Below are 21,501 nucleotides of genomic sequence, written 5' to 3'. Positions count from 1 at the left end.
TTTAAGATAGAGCCACTACCTGTAATATTTCCCATCTTTAAGGAACGGACATTATACCACTTTGATGTTGAATATCCCAGGAAAGCAATATCCCTCCCACCTGTTTGATTTCTTTATTGTAAAAAAGCATTTTCTCTTTCTTTCCACCCTCCTCTCACCTTCTCCTCCTGTTTCCTTCTCTCAATTTTTTTATTCAGAGAGCCAGCTGCTCCCAGGGAATAACTTCACCACCGAGTGCAACATCCCTGGAAATTTCATGTGCGGAGATGGGAAGTGTGTCCCAGGTGGGTGGCAGTGTGACGGATTGCCCGACTGCTTTGACAAGAGCGACGAGAAAGGCTGTCGTAAGTCCAGTTAAGATTCCATTATCAAATCTCTTTTTTCTCCAGTCTGGGTTTTGCCTCAAAGCAATGAAGCCAATTTAGAGTCACGTCATGTCTTCCCAACTCATCTCGCCATCCAGCATTGCAGTTTTATTCCTTCTCCCTTCCCTCGCCATAGAGCCAAAAGGGCCATTTAAACCTAATTCTCTGCCAACTTAAATTAACTTCCCTCCTCAATCCTCACTTCTGTGTCCCCCCCTACAGCGCGCAGTCGTCCTCCCCCCTGCCAGACCCTCGGCCCCAGTTTAGCACCAGGGCAGAACCTAATACCATCAAAGCAAAGACCGATTACTACTGTGTGGAGTAATGGTAGCACATGCATAATTCTACTGTAAGGCTACAGTAATAGTTCAGTTTTGATCCTCACTTTCAGTCGGCTTTGATCTTTCTGGTCTGCTGCTCCTCCTCCTCCTCTTCCTCCCGCCTCAGCCGGAGTGCCGCACGGAGTTGGGATTGCAGATGAAGATTGACTGTGCGGCCCCGCCACACTGAACAGAAACTCCCATCACACGAAATATTTATCTCTCTAACTGTCTCGCACTCCCATTTTTATTCCTCTCTACATCCCCCTTCTTTATCTCATCTGATGATTTCTGTCTGTTGGCTTGTAATTCGCTTCAAAGGGGCTTGTTTTTAATTAGAAAAGTAAAACCCCTTTCGTCAAAGATTACTTCTCCCGTCTGCAAAAATGATTTGTTCTCCACTCTGTCACCTCTCGCTTTTTTTTCTTTCCGCCAGCAGTCACTTTTTCTCGCGCTTCCCGCTTGTTGTCAGCTAAGGGAACTGTCTCACTGCACTTGAAAAAGTTGGGTCCCATGGCATGCCACAAAGAGGTCTGGTGTTGACGTTTTGACACAACCATAAAAGACAGGGTTGGACATGGAACATTTTTAAAAGCTCCTAAAACAACAGAGTCTATTTATATTAAAAGGGAAGGGAAGCGCCACAATCTTTATGTGTATTCCTCTTCAGAACGTGTGTGTAGACCAGAGTCCCTCAATAGGCGGCACTTTGCCAGCTGTCGGACCCTAGCATTCAAGAAAATGCAATTTTGCTGCTCAAAGAAAAGTGGAGGGTGAAAATCAGCGATTGATAGAAGAATGGAGTGAAATTTTTTCATTCACTCACCCTCCAACCACCACAAGACCCATGTGCTTACTATTCCAGGAGACTATAGCTGTGATGAAGATTTCCAATTTGAAATGGCATGATAAGACGAAGCATAGAAATTTTGAAGAGACATTTCCTTAAAATTCAGAGGTAAGAACTACAAAATAAATGCACTGAAATCATCATATCAAGATGCAAGCAGGACTCTTGACACATCTATGACACAAAAACACACAACATTTACAATTGTGCTCATAAGTTTACATACCCTGGCAGAATGTATGATTTCTTGGGTAGTTTCTGTTGTCATTATGATATTAAAAGAGTAAACACAGTTGTTTGATAATAATTTGCTTCACCCAACGGTTAACCATGAGTGAAAAAAAAGTTTTTCTCTTATCTTTCATATCCTCTGAAAAATGGCCAAAAAGAAATCACAATTCTGCCAGGGTATGTAAACTTTTGAGCACAACTGTAGTTCATATTTTTGTTGTTATTTTGAACTGAAGGAACATTTTGTTTTGAATATTACAGTATTATTGCATATGGTCTGACCGACATCATTAAATGGACCTTTGGCTCATTGAAAAAATTATTTGTGGCCCTTTAAGATTTGTATTTGAGTACCCCTGGTGAAGACCCTCCTGAAAGGTAAGGGGGAGGGGTTGGAGAGTGAGGGAGATTGCTCTTTTAATAATCAATCACAGATGGTGTGTTTTGGGGATAAGTGTAATTACACATATTGAAAGACAGTTCAATCTTGAGCATGTGTTCTTTCATCATGCTTATAAAACTGTTCCATGACGAACAATATCACAGTGTGAAGATCTATGTCAATTATTTGATGCCTTATTTTTTCCAAGATGATGTGATCTAAAATAAGGTGTAATTTTGACAGCCCTATATTAATACAGGACCATTTCAAGACTTAAAAGCTTTATTCCAGAGTATGCCTTGACTCGTGACACCCCTCCAACTTAAAGAAAGCGTTTCATTAATAAAGTACTGGCATGGATGGGTGCTGTGCCCTAGATTCTCATTACTCAGTGCCCTTAAACTGTCAACAACTGTCAGACCTGGGAATAGTTATCTGATGAATTAGGACTAATTTAATCACAATTAGATATGATAAATGTTCCTGATTTTCTAAAGAAGTAACCCTTGTGTCAGGTTGTAACATCTTCAGTCAACTCCACCTCAACTACTTCTACTTTACACGTAAAAACAAGCATTTTGTGACACAAAATGCTGTACTACCAAAGATAAAAGCAACTTATCACACAGCATCACTCTCAGCCTGCTTCTCAGCATGTCAGAGGACTATTTGCGTTTGTTGTAGACGTCTACATTATCCGCTCTGGCATAAATGGGCCTTATTATCCTCAAATAGATGGCTAGTTGTCAGTCGATATCTCCGGCGACTGCTTCTCAAAAATCCCCAGACAAACCTCCGGCTCCATTAGAGGCTCTGTTGGGATGGATGGACGGACAGACAGGCATAGAGAGGGAGGGAGGGGAGGCAAAAGGAACAAGGGAAGGAGAAGAGGACTCATTATGGTGACTACTGCAGGAGTTGTGTGTGTGTGTGAGTCTGTTATCAGAGGAGAACACAATGCCTGGAAACTTTAAGACTGCAGTGCTGGGTGCTTTGCAAGTGGAATCATAATTAGGCACTCTCTCTAAGAAAACACACACACACACAAACACTCATAGCTATATATATATATATATATATATTTATATTTAATTTAAACCCAACAGGAGAGTTGGTTGATTTGTGTGATTGAAAGAAAGTTTGTTGACTTGTTGCTATTTGTTCTTCTATCATTGAGCTACTTTAAAAGTTATTTTTAGCGCAGACCCTTAAGAAAATTATAAGCTACTTATTTAGTCATACTGCTATCATACTGACTTTATGAACAGAGATCAACAGGCTACGGGATAGACTATTGGAGGGGCGTGTGCCTACACATAAACATAAAATAGTCCAAGAACTTTATCATGACACACACAACAAATACGACTGATATCAAGTTCCTATCAGTTTCACTCAAGCCCATGAGTTTACCACGGGAATTAGGACAGAGTTTTGTGAGCTGCAGATGCAATACACCAGCAATATCCAGAGTATATATAAGACATCTCCACTGATGCAACAAAAAAATATATTAGGTGACTTTAATGGCTGCTCTTTAACATCAGTCTTGCCATATCAGCAATATTTTAAATGCCATACAAGAGGCCCAAAGATGTTTGGTCTTTGCTATAATGATATTAAAGTTGGTTACAAGTCAACCAGGAAGTCATCAAAAGATTAATCTGACCACAACACAATCTTTCTGCTCCCAATCTTACAGACAGAAATCCAAATGAAGATCTGTGAAAGTGTGGGATTCACGGGTGTTCATGCTTTACAAGTTTGTTTCTATTGTACACACTGGGCAGTGTTTCAATGCACAGTTATAAATGAGCACACTGAGGTATCTTCCAGAAACTTCTGCGTAGATAATGTGATTCCCACCAAACAAACAAAAACAAATGCCAACACTAAACCCTTGGTAACTGCTGATATTAAAAGGTTCCTCATTAAAAAAGGAACAAGCATTTAATATGAATAATGGGCTAATTCAGGGAAACTAATTAAGAGAGATATACAAATGCAAATACACCAAAGGGAGCACAAAGCTAAAGCTAAGCAACTACTCACCTACAGTAAAGGGAAGCAGGCTTGGCGTGAAACCAAAACAGTGGTTGGTCTGAAGACTCAGCAGATTAACTCTGCATATAGAGCAGAGTCAGCAGAGTTTGCCAATGATTTAAGCTTATTTATTTTTTTAATTTTTAATTTTATTTATTTATTTTTTCAGAATGAGACTGATTACAGCCCAGGGTAGACTGAAGAAGTGCAGTGTTCCTTCTCCAAGATTAATACAAGAAAAACCATTGGTTCTGATGGATTGGAAGAAATTACACTTGAAAAATGTTATGCACAGTTAGGGCCAATGTCCACTAGACTTTTTCAAGCTTCATCGAACTCACAATTGATCCCAAAGTTATGGAACATATTACCAAAAGATGACATGTCCCCCGTAATTAAATGATTTTAGACCTGTTGCCTAAACTTCAGTTATTATGAAATTTGCAGATAGAGAAAAGAGAAGTGTTGAGGGTGCAACCGTTATATCTTTCTACCAAGCTTCCAAACACTTGGAAACACCATCATCTTATATGTGCATACTTTTTTGCTGATTTCTCATCAGCCTGCAATACTGTACAAGCAGATCTATCGGCTTTGAAACTTGGCAGTATCCTCATAAAATGGATATATAAACTCCTTACTGAGAGGCAACAATTTGTTAACATCCATGGAAGACAGTCTACAATTATCACCATTAGCACTGGGGTACCACAAGGTTCTCTCACCTTTGCACTGTATACCAATGACTGTGTTAGCTATCAGGATTACTGCACAATTATTTGATATGCAGATGATGTTGTCTCTTAAATGACGATAAGATGAAAAATAGTCCACTTTAATCATGATTGACACAGCTATTGAAACTGTACAGGAGTAGACGTATTTGGGCTCTATCACTGATAACAAACAGATGTGGAATGCAGATACAAGATTTGCAAAGGCTCAACAGTGTCTAGTTTTAAGGAAACGTGTGTTACTATGAATTGAGGTTGTTTTAAGAGCTTCATTGAGAGTTTACTGACCCTCCGTATCCAGTGCTTTGGGAGGGGGGCATGGTCTGTACAAAACAGCAATAAGCTGGATGAGGTTGTTAAATAAGCTAGCTGGGAAAAAAATGTGGTCTTTCTCACATGGCCGATCAGCAGACGTTGATTCTGTACCTGTGCCCTGATGTTTAAAGTGTGTATTCAGACAACTTCACATTGAATTTAGCTCACAAAATCATAACAGACCCACTGAACCCCTTCTGGTCTGAGTATGCATTTTTAACTTCAGGTTGCAGGTCCAGAATGCTCAGAATGCGGACTATAAGAGGCGTCTCCTCCTTTGTGGAACACAACATTCAGTTGCTAAACAAACTCTGATACACAGTTTGAGCTTTTCACGTTGCATTTTATTGAACTTGGCACTTTATATACCTCCCCTAAGATACTTTGCAGTGCTAATAATGTACTTTTTAATGACTTTGTTTAATGTGTATTAAGTACCGTCTTGTGTGACTTAATAAATCCCTCCAGGGTCAATAAAGGTTTTTATTCATTACATGACCGAGTATGAAATCACACTGTCTGTCTGATAGTGTCTGTGCACTGGGCTTTGCAAAGTGATAACAATGGAGACGGAGCCATCTTGACCACCACAGGATATTAAATTTCCTTCTGTCTATAATATGAGGGGTTGGCTTTAGTCAGGAGGTTTTCCCAAAACATGTAGATACTTTTTCATCAGAGTGGATGCTTTCTTTTTAACACTTTTGACCACCTTTTCCCCTTAATCAGAGCTCCTGTTAGGAGTTTTTGATGCTTACGGAATGAATATATTAAAACTGGCACTTAAATATGACCTGCAACAGCAAGTCAGACCATTAGGATTAAGACTGACAATTTCTTTATAGTTATTTTTAAAGCCTGATACTGCTCCCACGAGGTTGGTGTCAGATGAGGCTCATAACAGAAACAGAAAGAGCCTTTTTTTCATGTTCTGACAAAGTTAAGATGATTGATTGTGAAATAGAGCAGTTTTGTTTTTTTCTCCATACAGAATAGAACCTACACATGTGCAGGAAAAATTCAGTAGTAGGATGTATCACTTTGTCCACAGAGGCCACCAAGATGAAAAGCAAATAAAAATTTCCCTCAGTTGCCTGAAATTAGCCCGGATGAGTCTTGATAATTACAGCACTTTTTTTGCAACCCCCTGCCTCTTTTAGGTCTAGACAGGGTATGCTTTGCATTCATACATGGATAACAACTTTATGCGTTTAAAATATGTATGTGTCCACATAAAATCCTTAGCTCCAGGACTAGTCTCTATTTTTACCTTGTGCATTTGCACAAAAAGGACAGCTGCAGTTACTAAGCCTGTGCTGTTTAGCCAGCAGTTCGTGCTGATGTGAGTATCTCTGATCCTAGGAATTCTTATGCAGAGCCTGAGGTAAAGGTCATTCGTGGTGACATCTCCCCGGTGTCTCATTAATGAGAATTTTTGTTTTTGGAAATCACGTAACTAAAGGGGAAACACAGAGGAGAACAAATCAATTTTGGACTTGCAAATTACTTGTTTGGACATGAAAAGATCAATTTTCTTTTGAATCAGGGTGAAGGTTGCAAAAATATCCAGCGAAGACTGTGGCTCACTCAGTGGGGTGCATCAGTCCAAGCTGAACAAAAGGGTTTGGCAAGATAGAACCGCCCACACATGAACTGTGGGTGACACTTTCTTGCAAACTTTCATGTCTTAAAAGTGGATTCTTCGAATCAAAAATAAACTTTTTCCCTCGTTTTCGTACCCGACTGTATTTCACTGAAGAGCTTTCAGTGGTGGAAGAAGTTTTGAAGGGAATAATACAAACCTGGTCTCAATCTGCTTTCTTCTGCCCTTTCCCTGTTTACCTTTTGAAAAAATAGTCAAGCTTGCATTGCCCCAAAAGCCAGGGATTTTCTCTTGAATGGTCAGAGAATGTTTTCCCACTTTAAAAAGACAGTCTTCTCCCCTCCAACCAAACCCTGCTGCTCCTCTCTTGTTTGTTTGCCTTCCATGTCCCCTGTAGCACAGGGGGTCAACTTGAGTCATGTAAGTACTTTTTGTTGGCCTGAAAACAACAGTCTGGGCTAAGAGGAGAGAGGCAATATCTCCAGCTTGAGTCTTATTGCATTAAAGATGCAGCTTATTATATTACTGTCATGCAGCACCAGGGCAGGACCCCCCTATAGATCGTTTTAATCAAATCCAGTTTTTTATGGAGTGCAACCTCTGCTTTGCCCCTCACGAAATTTTAGATGGAGACGGATCATTAGTTTTTACAGTATCTCCAATATTGAGCTCCAACTCTGTGGTTGTGCTTGAAGTGTGCGTGTTGGCAGGTCTGAGGGTCTCCCTGTGATGATTCAGAGACAGGCTGCTGACTAATTCCTCACGCAAAGAGGTCAAAAGAACCACCCTGCTCTCCAGTGTCCATGAAGACAGCCTGCGAGGGTGTTAGACGAAATAGATACTGACAGAGGAGGGGAAGGCAGGGAGCTGACTGAGCGCACTGGGCCTCAGAGCCAGGATTAGCCTCTTTGCCCTTGTCCGTGCAGGGCATGGACAGGCAGGATACTAGCGGGGCCGAAAGGGTGTGTTGGCATGACTTTTAACGCAAGAAGTGGGAAAGAAAGATGTGACAGAGTGCATTTGGGAGAAAGATAAAATGAAGACATACAAACTGGTGAGTGCGTGCTGAGACTTTGGCCTGTTTGAGTAGAAGAACTAATGTATTCAGACTTTAACATTAACAAACTTCTGTGCAAGTGAAACAGTGACTATGATTGTAACTGGAACTCCCAGTGACTTAGCTAACAGATATCAAAGCAGATTAACCACAGACCAGCAAATGAACAGCAGATCATCCACCAACTGTAGTTTCAACAGTCACCATATTGCCAATTGTTAAATATGCATGACAGTACCAGTGTGCTGTGTTTTAACTTTCAATTGGAAAAAGATTTTCTGGAAGAAAAAAAATGTCCATCACCAACAGGTCACTCTTTGGTGGAACCTCACCTTCTTCCAATGGTTAACAACCTTTGGGTCAGGTCCCACTAAGAAATGTAACATAAATCTGATGTGGCTCCAAACATGGATGAGATTCTACATATTTCCTACTAAACCCATACTTTACTTCTTATTTTCCCTCTCAGGCTTTATAGCAATACTTTTGAAAGAAAACCAAACACAATCTTACATTTCTGATGAGATGCTTATTTTTTTAAAGCATAAAATAAACTATTGCCCGATACATAACACTTTTCAATAACCTTATCTATTCTGGCGTGACCAGACATAGTCTGCAATATGTTTGCTCACTTAAGATGAATTTTCAAACTGCCAAGGCACTTTGCACACTCTGCCGTCTACAATTTTTTAACAAATAATCCTCCAACTTGTGGCCACCGTGGAGCTGTTCGGCAAAACTTACATCATCTGGCTTTAAACAACACAGTTTTTCAAAGGAGGAGTAGCCTTGTTTGAACCCCTCTCCAGTAGGCCAGTTGCAGCTCTCACTTGTGCCCTGCTTTATTCAATCAGTGTGAGACACAGAAGGAATAACAGAGTGGAGGCTGATGTTTTGTCAGTTCGTTTAAAAGTCTATTAATACTCCATAACAATAAGGGCTAGAACTGTCGAGAGTTTTCATTACCTGATGCACTGTTCATTGATCCTGTTAGCCCTTCAAAACAATCAGTCGCTAAATAAATTCAGTTCATTGGATTACTCGAATATTATCACATCATTGCTTTGTGCAGACATATCACAGCCAACGCCTGGAGCAACATCAATAGCGCTTTATTTTGTGCATTTCTTTTATTATGGTTTCCTGACCTCTAAAAAAAAAACCCCAAGGTGTGAGTTCAAAAGAGCTGCTAAATGCTTATCTGCAACACAGTTCTCTTTAAATCAGGGGTGAAACGGCTCAAAAAGACTCCTGAGGCTGATTGGTTATGATCCAGATATCGAGGCATCCACACTGCCAATTCTTTACCAAGCCCACTTTGAGTTGGGGTCAAAGTTGCTAAGATTAGGAGTGTGTTTTTACGTGATAAGAACAGTGACCAATCGCTGACTCTGAACACGAAAAGTCGTATACAGCTGACAGATGCTTGTTTTTGTGTTGTTGTTTTAGGTGTCCTGTCATCTTTGAGTGTATTTGTGTAGTTGCTTGGGTGTATACACTATCAGAGGACATCTTGAAAGAAAAAGCAGGTGGGATTGAGAGAGTTTATCGACTTAAAGAAAGATTGGAATAAGAAAATGGAATGGTGAGAATTACAGAGCATGGATGGTAGGAAAAGTTAGGAAAGCAGAGACTGGTTTAATGGGTCTGAGTCTGGTACATATCATGTGCTTAATGGTCGAGTGATCCATAAGCTGGTGTAATTAATACCAAGGAACAGGGATGAAATATTGATTAGGGTCTTACGTGCAGCCTCTGATTCTGTCTCCCACATTCTTTTCTCTCATTTTTGGAAGGAATCCTATCCTTGTCTGGTCAGTAGTCACAAATAAGATAAAATGATTGCTTGGAAATCTTCAAAGGAATATGAAATGCTGCCCTGTCATTTTGTAATACAATGTTGGGCACTACCAGTTCAAACAAGGCAATTTTAGCTGCAAGACGCTTCCTATGATGAATATTGCAGCAGGGTTATTATCTGAGAGATCACTCATTGCTTTCTTACAACATGCCCTTGCCTCTCTTTCCTTTTATCAGACCATGTTGAAATATTACTGAAAATTTGTGCACATGAGCATGCTGCATTGTATACCAGCCACAGTTTGCTTCCATATCTAGCATGGTGTTTAAGAGTTGAGCATGACGACTCTGGCTCGTAAACTCTTAGCCCTCGAGATGAAGTCAGAGCGTTTATTTTGTCACTCCTCCTCCTGCACACAGAAAGTTGTTGTATTGTGAACTAGCATGCAAGGCTTAGACAGTAAAAAGTACAGAATGATTATTCTGGACTGAAACTACCCTCAGCCTCCTTGCTTACACCCCTGACTCCATTACCTATTGATTTCCTCCCCTCAGAAGTGCTCAGCAAGGTCAGAGGAACCTTTGAAGTCGTCAGCTGTCTCTACTCTGCCTCGGCCTTTGCTCATTCTCCGCTGTTTTCTTTCTTATTAGCTTCTTCCTCCAGTCTTTCTCCTCGCTCTGTCAATCATGCATGCCCGTCACGACCGAGCCTACCTGTGTGTGTCTAACAAGTTATTCTGATCTCTTGGGAGCCCGGGAGAGGGAGAAAAGGGGAGAAGTGTGGAGAGGTGCATAAAGGTGCTTATAGGGGGGTAGAGAAAAGCATGCAGCTTCTACAACAGGAGTCATGCTGTCGGCTGACATGAGCACAGGAGCCATGGGGGATGTGGAAATGGGGAAGAGGAGACGAGCTGTAGTATTCAGCAGCAACTTTGTGTTAGATTATCAAATGATTTACACGTAAACCCAAAATAAGCCATGGTGCTATATTCCCTGGCCTTGATTTGAACTTGTTTTTTTCCGGTTAGACTGATTTTTTCTAAAAAGTTGTTACTCTAAATCCACAAAAAACAACAAATGAGGCCTGGATGTCTGGAGAAAGTACCGCACTGTTCCTGCGGGAGAAGTTTTAATCAGATGTCAAAATAAGCACCTCAGTGTGGGTTGCAGGTGCCTGTAATTCTAAAGGCAGCAGTAAACAGAGAGAGACAGTGCATGTTTATGTGGATGCCTTTGTTTGTGTGCCATCCATCTGTGTGTTGCACTGTGATTTGGCCATGTTTTTCAGACAGTGATAGTCTTACCTGAAGGAAACAGCCCGAAAGCTAGCCCCTATTCATTTTCATTTGTGCTGCTCAGACGATGAACTAAGTTTGGAAGCCATCCACCAGCCTGCCTGCTTTTTCAAGTATATCAACAAAAGCTTAGAGAAAAGGAAGGAAATTTGACATGCATCTTAAGCAGTTATAAAACCAAGAAACAGAGTAAAGAGAGAAGGAAAGAAGAGTGGATGACGTGAATGTGTATGGGTTGCTGCAGGAGGTAAAGGTGCTGAAAGGAATGAGTAATGCCTGGTTCCATGTCAGTATTTGATTTTGAAAGGTAGGACTCCAGGAACTGAAATATAACAGGGAACCATTTCCCACCGTCATACTGCATTCTCCTCTGACAGTGCGCTCAGTGTGGGAGGCTAAAATGCTGTTTTAATGTTCCTACTGTTATGTTGGAGGCTGCAGCTCTTAAAATGTAAGATATAACAATTCATTATAATGTCAGAGAATCTGCAGACACGAGCTTATGAAAATGTAAAGGCAAATGTAATGATTATACACATTTAGGCTAAAGGCCTGCCTCAACTCTGCGTCTTTGCGTCATACTAGATCAACCATGGTTAGGTTGAGTCAGCATTTTCAATATGGCACCTGCCGATGATAGACTTTAAAACTCCAAACAAATGGGTGATGTCAAGGACACTATGTCCATTCATTATACAGTGTATGTACCTAGTATGGCTGTTTGCATAGTAGTAGTATCCTGTTAGCTAGGATGTTAGCTAATATTTTTTTCGTACAATAGTTTAGGAAAAATGTAAGTTGCTAGCAAATGTCCCTGGCAGCCTAATGGTGTTATAACATTATACTGCCTGATGCTGTATTCATTTAGGGTATCCGACAAATCCTTGACCAATGCCTTCTACTTCAAAAGCAACAAAAAAGACATGGACTGTGCGACATGACCGCCAGCCTATTTTACAATCAGATTTTCCGGGTCCAGCATATTTAGACACTTTATAGCTAATATTGTTAGGTTGGAAGTTTCTGAAAGCTAATACTGTTGTTTGCGAGTGTTCAACAATATAGCTGAAATTGAGCTCATTTAAGATAGGAGTTCATTGACCAGATAGCAGAATGTCAGCTAGGAATTGGTTAAATGTTAGCATAAGCTGTCGTCTGACAGTATGACAAAATATGTCTTGTTTTCCCCACAGCTTCTGCCTGACTGTTGTCTTGATTTTTTTCCATTAATTAAAAGGTGTGATGTTATACAAAGAAATGTCAGACACTTTATGACTTACAAACTGGAAAATAGTTGTGAAACATAACAGCATTGGGCTGTAACATACGGTGGCCCTGAAGTGCAAATCACAACGGCATTACAGAAAACACAACGGCATTTCAGAAAACACAACAGCAAATCAGAAAACACAATGGCAAATCAGAAAACACAACAGCAAATCAGAAAACACAACAGCAAATCAGAAAACACAATGGCAAATCAGAAAACACAACAGCATTTCAGAAAACACCACGGCCGTATATTTGCCGTAGTGTTTTCTTATTTGCCGTAGTGTTTTCTTATTTGCCGTAGTGTTTTCTTATTTTCCGTAGTGTTTTCTTATTTAACGTTGTGTTTTCTAATTTGCCGTTGTTTTTTGATTTTTGATTTGCCGTTGTGATTTTTGATTTGCCGTTGTTTTTTTATTTTTGATTTGCCGTTGTTTTTTTATTTTTGATTTGCCGTTGTTTTTTGATTTGCTGCAGTGTTTTCTGATATGCAGTTGTGATTTGCACTTCAGGGCCACCGTAGTAACACCCTGTGAAATCAAAGGAATATGATATATGAACATGGTGAATTGCTGAAAAAGACCATTACATCCATTTCAAATAATTACACTGGTGACCTGCCAGTTTTCTGTTTGATGTTACACCTTTTCACTAGCTTTTTAAGTGCTTAATGATCTTGTGCTGCCATATCTGCCTCGTGTGTTAACAACACATTACCCAGTTAGCCCACATGAGTCTATTAGTTAACCCAGAGTACAAGACTCAAAGCTCTGGAAAGGCCCTTTTTAGATTTACCCTCTCCTCCACCCTCAATTTGTGCCTTCTAATTAATTTTTCATCTTGTAGCTCAGAAACTGCTCAGCTACAGCTATAAAGGGCCCTGCATCCCCTGAAATACAGCTAAGCACATAAGCTCTATCCTTCCAACCAGCTCTCTCTCCCACCCACGAATTCCCCTTCATGAGCTTGCCCTTCATGTGACTTTTGAGCTAATTTGGAACACAAACACTGGGTCAGATGAGTCGTGCCAGCAGTAGAAGTGATAATGAGGGGTTCTGGTGGTGGGAGGATGTGATTGAGGAATATCAGAGCAGTCTTTCTATCCAAGTGTACCTTGTAAATGACCAAAAAAAAAAGAAAGTCTAGGCAGGTTGTATTTTTGAAGAGGAATCTTAAAAATCTCCTTGAGCCCTTTTCTTTCTATTTACAACAAAAGTATCCAAAAAGAAGAAGAATCCTGACATGTAGGATAAATAGACAGATTAAATGGTGATGTTGCCTTCGTTTGTGTCAGGATGAATTAAAAACGTACCCCTCCACAGCAGCATGGTTTTGTATCTGGCCTTTTATGCGTTGCTGCAGCTCAAATCCGTGTCTGTTTTCCCTCCCTGGATTCTAATGAGTGTGATATACCATGCTAAATGAGCTTTGGGTGGTAAGGGCCTCTGCTGTCCAGGTAAACAAAGGCTTTCCAGACTATAGACAGAGAGATCGGGCTCTATCCCAGCTTCCTCCTGCGTTCAGCGGATTACATTTCATCCTAGAGACGGGCACTCCAAACCCTCGTGGTTGTTATGCCGAGGCCCTCCCCCCTCTCGCTACACATAATCGCAGCAGTTTGAAAGAGCTCATAAATCAGCCTACCACAATATATGGTGGAGGGAAAAATGTGTGCCCCTGGCATTTGAAACGGCAAAATGCCAACCTATGAACGGGCCAATTCCACCCTTTGTATTCAGAAGAGAGGGAAAAAACAGAAATGCTGTTTGGAGCCCCGCTTTGAGATGCCCACTCTCTTTTCTTCTTCTGTGTGTGTGTGTGTGTGTGGGTTGTTCCATCCTTTTGTTGTTCTGTTATGTTTAAAATGTTTATGATAACGTTCCTTCACTGGCATTAGCTTGTAGTCTTACTTAACAAGCATAGTAACAAAGTCTTAGCTGTAATTGGAGGCTTTGGCTTTCTCTGTTTCCAGTAGGCATGATTACAACAGCACTAGATCTCACACATAGACATATTTACAAGTTGAGGCTTTGCATTATTATGCAAATGAGCGTAAGGGAATGATCCACGAGTAGTTCTACAAAGGCCAGAGCAGAAACAGAGGTCTGAGATGATGCTGTATTTCACACAGTTTAGGCTCAGTATCATACGTTGTAAATCCTGACAGCTTTTTTTTGTCGCCATCGGCTTCAAAATTCTGAGTGCAAATTTATTGACCTAAAGCAAGGTCCTTTATTTTCTGATGTCTTTACTTCCTTCTACCTGCTATCTTGTTTTTCTCCCTCTGCCAGGGAAGATCAATGTGTTTGAGTTAAAACTAAGGGTAAAGTGCTAAACGGAGGATACCATGCATTGATGTTCTGTAGGCTCGTCACTCAGTCTCGGGCCTGTCCTGGGAGATAAGACCCGTGGCCTGCTTAAGGCTGATCAATGGCAGGATCCATATAAGCGCTCTCCCACACGATTTGCTCTCTTTGTCTTTGTCATTAACTTGGTTTCTTCTCCTATCAGGACTTTATGCCTGCGATCTTACCCTTTACTTGTCATACTTCAGAGAGAGAAAAGATTAGAAGCATTACGGAGCACAATTAGCTGTGTAATTAATTGATCTCTGTAACAAAGCAGCTGTTTGACTGTTAGTAAATTGTTTCATACTTTATTGCTTAGAAACTAACAGGCTGTGTCTAACTATGGAATACTTCAGAAAACTTTTACCACCAGACTGGAGTTTTTTTCCCTTGTGCGTCAAAGCCAAGGATACTTTTGTCATAAAACATGTCCTAATGCATTACAAATTGCTGAACCGTCTACAAATCATCTATAGACTAATGTGTTTTTCTTTTTTCCACTGCCTCCCCCGACCCTCATTCTGTCCTCAGCCAAGGTGAAGTCAAAATGTGCCCCGACGTTTTTCGCCTGCGCTAATGGAGTCCACTGCATCATCGGCCGCTTCCGCTGCAATGGCTTCAGCGACTGTCCCGACGGGAGTGACGAAGAGAACTGCAGTGAGTCACACTGAACAACCAATTCCTTTAATAGCTCTCTGACTCATGTCATGGTCACCACAAGTCAGGGCTATTCAATGATGTACTGTCCTCCTGTTCCATTCTGCAGGTACTCTACTATAAACAGCGGTAGAATAAACTACATGGATTAACTCAACTCAAGAGGAGTTATTCCAAGGCAGATAAAAATATTCAAGGTTTAGACAGCAATGTCACAAATCAACTTCACTCATTATGAGCTTCACAACCTGTGAAAAAAGTTATATATTAGATCCATATGTGTGTTATATGTTATGCCTTATCCTGTTAAGGCATTGTGGGGGGGTTGGATCAGATATCCAGCTGCCGTTGGCTGAGATGCAGGGTACACTGTTGACAAGTTGCATGTCAATCACAGGGCTGACACAGAGAGACATACAACCATTCAAACACACAAACACATTTTGGGCAATTTAGAGTCACTAATTAAACTAATGAGCATATCTTTGGACTGTGAAAGAAAGCCAGAGCACTCGCAGAGAACCCACGCATGCAGAGGAAGAACATGGCCAATGATTCAAACCAGAAACCTCTTGCTGTGAGGAGAGAGAGAGAGAGAGAGAGAGAGAGAGAGAGAGAGAGAGAGAGAGAGAGGGAGAGGGAGAGAGAGAGTAAAAGAAAGATAGATGGAGAGAGCGTTAATTAGTTTATAAAACAGGGATGTGATTCTTTTTATCCAGAATTCTGGATCATCTGACCTGAAGAAGTGACTTACACAAATCAGTGATATCCTGAAACATTAAAAAAAGGAAAATACGCTGCTTCTGAAACAAGGACTCTTTTTTTCATATCTCTTGGCCAAAAGTGTTATGATGATGTTTTGTAGAACTGGAGTTCAATCTGTTGTTTCAAAATTAACAGTGGTGATCCATGTTAGCTGTTTGTGTTAATATTCAGACTCTGATGCACTTCAGAATACACTACAAAGTTAGCTAACGGCACAGCTAGTATAGTTTGTTCCGGATTTGGATTAGCTTTATGTTTCGGTGTGTCTTCATTAAGAGAGCTGTAAACCAGCTTCGTGTCTCTGAGGTCTACAACTTGGAAGTGATATCCACATAAAAAAAGTCTGTGCTATTTAACTAAACAGTCAGGAAGTTAGCTCTATTTCCTTTGCATGCTTGCGTTTTTTAATGAAGTAATCAGAAGCCCAGCATTGCTCTCACTGTCTCTTGTGCAGCTGTGTGTGAGAGTTGCCACGATTATTGGCACAGCCGATGTCTATCATTGAAAGTTTCCTGTGAACGCTCAGTTCATCAGAGTCAAGACTTTGTTGATTTAGAAAAAAATCCAAAATAAATCTCTCCTTTATTGCATGGACTCTGCTGAAAGTATGTCAGAGTAATAAACCATATTATGCATTATGATCGAATGTAAAATACTGGACTGTAGAAAAGCCAACTTGTATCCAGCCTACAGCTATAGATATACAGTACTGAAGTTATGCTGAAACAGAAGTTTATACATTTAGCATTGAACATTGAACAGATGCCAAATGCATATTTAAAGTGGTTTAAAGAGGAGATCATCTTTACCCATTACCTTAAACTGTATGATAAATGTCTTATAAAAACAATAATTGTGAGCAGTGTGTGTGGTGGGTAGGTGGGGGTCGTCATTTGTCTGAAGTTAATCACATGCTTGATTAATAGCAGATTATCTTATAAAAAAGGAACGCTAAAAAGGTCAGCTTGTTGCACATGTTGGATCTGGGACTGCAAAATCGCCCTCTGCTACAGACGTAAGACACTTATGTATGTCAAACAAGAGAAGTCAACGACAGGCAGCACCTCCAGCTGTCTAAAAAATGTATCAGAATGATTTTTCATCCTGCCGATTTGCCTCGTGTGTATCAGTTTTTAACTGTCTCATGAGTTACTTAAATGACAGAAATTAGGAAGGACCTTTTTTTTTTCAAATTTTGGCAGGCAGAGCAAATACCTATGGCAGCATGCGTTCTGGTAAGACTCATACAAAGCATAAATTCTGTTTGAAAAGGATGTATGAAATAAAGAACTCATCTAGTTCTGTTCCTTTTTCCATAAATGAGGTTCATTAAATTAGTTAATTTCAGGTTGAGGCATTCATGATAAGACCTAAAGAACCATAAAAGAGCAGAGACCTCACAGAGTGCTTCACAAAATACATATAGAAACAAAACACTGACAAATCTAAACACATACAGACATAAATGGAGAAAAGACCCCTCTGGCTTTGGAGGTGCTTTTTAAGCTCTGATGATATCATAATGAGGTAATCGTTAGTGTATCATGGCTTGTCGATTATAAAGTTAAAGGATTAAGCCTCGACTTCAAACCAAGGCTTTGGAGTTTGAATTATGAAGACATAATCTAGACAGGGAAATGACAACTAAAGACTGGACTGGAGCTTGCTGTCCTCACAGCTCAATGTCCAAATTGCATTTAGAGGATATGATATTGGTAGTGACGTGAAAAATATAGCAAAGGTAGCATATCATGCCAGCTTTTTAGGTCAATAAATATTTTTTTTTCAATAAAAGGACAAGATACAACACCATGATCCAGGTGTGGTCTACATTGTCAAGCATGCATGCAGCGTGTCCTTACATGATCTCATCCCTGCTTACTCAGTGTGCATCAAGCCAGTCACTCACCATTGTCTGAGGCATTGTTACTAGCCTGGGGGCTGAACACTCACAAATCTAATCTAGCCATTTAAATGGAGCTTTTCTCCCTGCTCCAAGCCCAGTCTGCGTCACCAGTGTGTAATTGTCTGGATCTTCTCACAAGATAATTCTGCCTCATTCTGCAGAAGCCAGACAAAGACAAAACCACAACGTGTGCTAGAAACGAGTGGTAGAGCTGGGCTGGATTTTTTTCTTCTCTCTCTGATGAGTTTCAGTTTGATTTTTATCAAACTCTCCAGATCAAATGAATTTTCCAAGCCTCACTTTTAAAAAAAAATGTTTCATGTATCTCTAAGAATCTCCATGAAAATGTCACAACTATGTTTTTCTTTTATACCTAACAGTATCATAGTATATTGACTTTAAATGTAGCCTTCTTTAGCTGTGTTTAAACTCAAACTTGACCTTTGACATCTCCACTGGTTCACCCCCAGCAGGTAACCCACTGGTGTGCTCTGAGGCTCGCTTCAAGTGTCGAAACGGCCACTGTGTTGACCGTAGCTTCTTGTGTAATGGCCAGGACAACTGCCAGGACAACAGTGACGAGGAGCTCTGTTTGACTACTGCTGGTAAGTCATTGAGACGAGTGTAAGAGATGGTCATGCCTGCAGAAAAGAAAGTGCGCGTTATTTTGAAACTGGAAATGTAACATCTACTCAGACACTATTAATCAGACGTAAGGACTGTGGGAGGCTGAGGTATCAGGATCAGAGTACATCCCTTTGATTAGCTTTTAACTCACTGTAAATGGAGCAATGTCTGCAACCTAGTTAAGGCAGGTGCTGCTCTAATTTCATATTTGTCATTCTCACTATCACCTGACAAATGTGTCGTCCCAATTTAGCAGTCTGTTTAAGCTAACAGAATTCCTGTCTCTCTCTGTCATTGCCACTGCTGTTCTGCACCACTGCTGCACTTTCAGTCCTTGCCACCTCTCCAGCATCCACCAGCAGGCTTTCACTTAAGATTGCCCGACTGGACTGTACTTATTGGTTGTTCTGGTGCGTTAACTTGCACTGACCTGCATTTCCTTTACCAAAATTAAAACACAGAAAATCAGCAAGGGATGAAATACTTAGTCATTTTAATTACTCTTGTGAGCACACTGAACCGCTGCAGTAGCAAATTATCAAAGGATAAAGCATCATCGATCACTAACTCTTTGTGGTTACCAAAGTGTGCTAACTATGTGCTGAAGTAGGAGCAGAACTTCGACTCTGAAGTAATTTAATGCCAAACGCTGGCACCAGCATGGTGGGAAAATGCATGAGGCAATATATTTTTAATAACATACAGAGACATCAGGAAATGAAACAGTACAGCACAGCTTAGACAAACATACACTTTTTTTTTACAGAGGTGAATCATTTGTGGGCAAATAAAATTAGTGAATAAGAGGCTGTCAACATCTTCATATATCCAGGTAAAAATAAAGGCTGATTTATACTTCTGCGTCGAATCGACGGCGTAGCCTACGCCGTAGGTCCGCGTAGCTCCCGTACCTACGCAGGGGCCTACGCACGTAGCTGACGTGCACCTCCTCCAAAATGTAACTACGCGTAGAGCCGACGCGGACCGCAAGCTCTGTGATTGGTCCGCTCGACGGCTTGGTCTTTCCCGCATTCACAGCACTTCCGGGATCCCGGACATCGGCCACACATTGGCCGTGTATTTCATCTCCTCCTCTCTATTCTTCATGTAATCATGTCTGTATGATAAACAGCAACATGTATCAGCTGTAGATTAACTTAACACGCTCTGAATCGATGTGGAAAAGTAAACAGAGATCGTAGCGGGACCGGAAGCAGGCGACCGGCTATCATCTGCCCTCAAGCGTTTCGGAGGAGAATTGCTGCGCGACACAGACACATCGACGCAGAAGTATGTGGGGCTCTGTCCGCGTCAGCCCCTGCTGCGTAGGGGCGACGCAGAAGTATAAATCAGCCTTAAGGCCCCTCTAGATTAAAGAGCCATATGTTCAACAAAGGGCTGAATGAAAAGAACTGAAATATATGAGCTGATGTCACTTTTTATATCATTCTTTATGTAGTGTATTTAAAAATAATAAAATTGTGTTAAAAGCTGCATAAAACTCCTTAAAACTCAACAAAATGTCTGCATGTGTAGGCTGTATGAATGAATGCAAATAGCTGAATTTTTCCCCCTGACGTTATCATGTGACTGATGTGAACTCGAAAGAGTGACATGTAACAGTATTAATAGAAACATCCATGATTGAAAAAGGAGAATCATTATCATGACCAGGACAGTGAAGACGTCTGCACATCTATATGTATGCAAAAACTATCATCATAACGTAGCGTCCACCATCACTTTTGAGTGTGGCTGCACAGCACACTGTAGCTCCTGCAGCGTGCTTGCAATGTCATGTCCTACCTACTGAGAAACCCCCCCATCACCCTCCTTAAATTTTCATCCTTAAAAACTTCTAGAAAATAAATTCTGGAGTGTATATGTGAAAGAAGCTGAAGACAGTAACAGGTTGACTTCCACAAACTTACTTGACTTGCTTTACCCTTTGAGACAAAAAGTTCAGCATTTTCAGGATTAAAATGAGGACCGCAAAAGGGTCTCCGTATCTTTAATTTACTGGAAATTCAAAAAAGTATCACCACCCTTACATTCACTAAACATGGTAGTTAGAATAGCCTGTACCTGCTCTTTTATGAAAAGTTTTGGGAGATTGGAAGAACATTTCACAAGCACAGTAGAAACTTCAACATGACATAATCCAGTGGGTCAAAAATAGATGCAGAAACACCAATTACACCAGATGAGTTAGATAAAGTTTCCTCTCACAATTAAAAAGAGGAGGTCTGGAAATAGAAACCCTTATCTTCCTTCCCTTTATTAGCTTCATTCAGACTTCTTCCACAACAACAATGTGAATCCGAGGAATTTAGAGATGAGACTGGGTGGTAACTGCTGTCACTTTGATCTTTTGAGATAAATTGCCTTGATTGTTGGAAATATTGGCAGGGAGCTTTGCAGCAGAATTCGTGGTGGATGGGAGCTTGAAGATACATTATTGAGCTTTTTTATGAAACAGGATCAAGATGATAAAGGAGTTGGAAGATACTGTCACTCAGTCATTTTTAATATTTCTGAAACATAATTTATAAGAGATAATTTATGCTGATAGAGCAAAGCCTGGGATAGATTAGACCTTTATGAGCTGCAGTGAGAACTCCTCACTTTATGAATTAAACACACAAGAACATGTGTTGGCATAATTAGGGTAATGTATAATTGTGATATTTAAAATTGATGCGCTAATGATAACTGTTCAATGTATTACAAACACCATTATTATCATCCGCAGCAGTGTGTTTGATGTCTTCTAATGTAGGATGTCTCCCCCACTGGCAGATACCACTTAACGTGGTATACTTTTCTTATTCCACTGGCAGCTTTGTTTCTTTCAGACAACTACCATCGGCTTCTGTCAACACTTCAGCTCTTCATCTACAGGCATGAATTCTGTCCAACCCTGAAATTTAT

General features: G+C 40.5%; 1 protein-coding gene across 3 annotated transcripts in view; it reads left to right on the top strand.

The window, feature by feature from the left end:
* The window catches only part of ldlrad3 (low density lipoprotein receptor class A domain containing 3), a 110,798-nt gene that overhangs the window by 48,562 nt on the left and 40,735 nt on the right, over window positions 1-21,501 (top strand). For 2 of the 3 annotated variants that reach the window (XM_034686607.1, XM_034686608.1), the window contains exons 2-4: window positions 198-344; window positions 15,147-15,272; window positions 18,414-18,548. In XM_034686607.1, coding sequence (XP_034542498.1) covers window positions 198-344; window positions 15,147-15,272; window positions 18,414-18,548 — 408 coding nt within the window. The remainder of the gene's footprint in view (window positions 1-197; window positions 345-15,146; window positions 15,273-18,413; window positions 18,549-21,501) is intronic. The other variant, XM_034686609.1, reaches the window with a different exon arrangement.

The sequence above is a fragment of the Notolabrus celidotus genome, chromosome 6 (genome assembly GCF_009762535.1).
Source record: "Notolabrus celidotus isolate fNotCel1 chromosome 6, fNotCel1.pri, whole genome shotgun sequence".
NCBI classification, from domain to species: domain Eukaryota; kingdom Metazoa; phylum Chordata; class Actinopteri; order Labriformes; family Labridae; genus Notolabrus; species Notolabrus celidotus.
The sequence above is the reverse complement of the archived record's forward strand: the minus strand, read 5'-3'. Positions and strand labels throughout refer to the sequence as shown.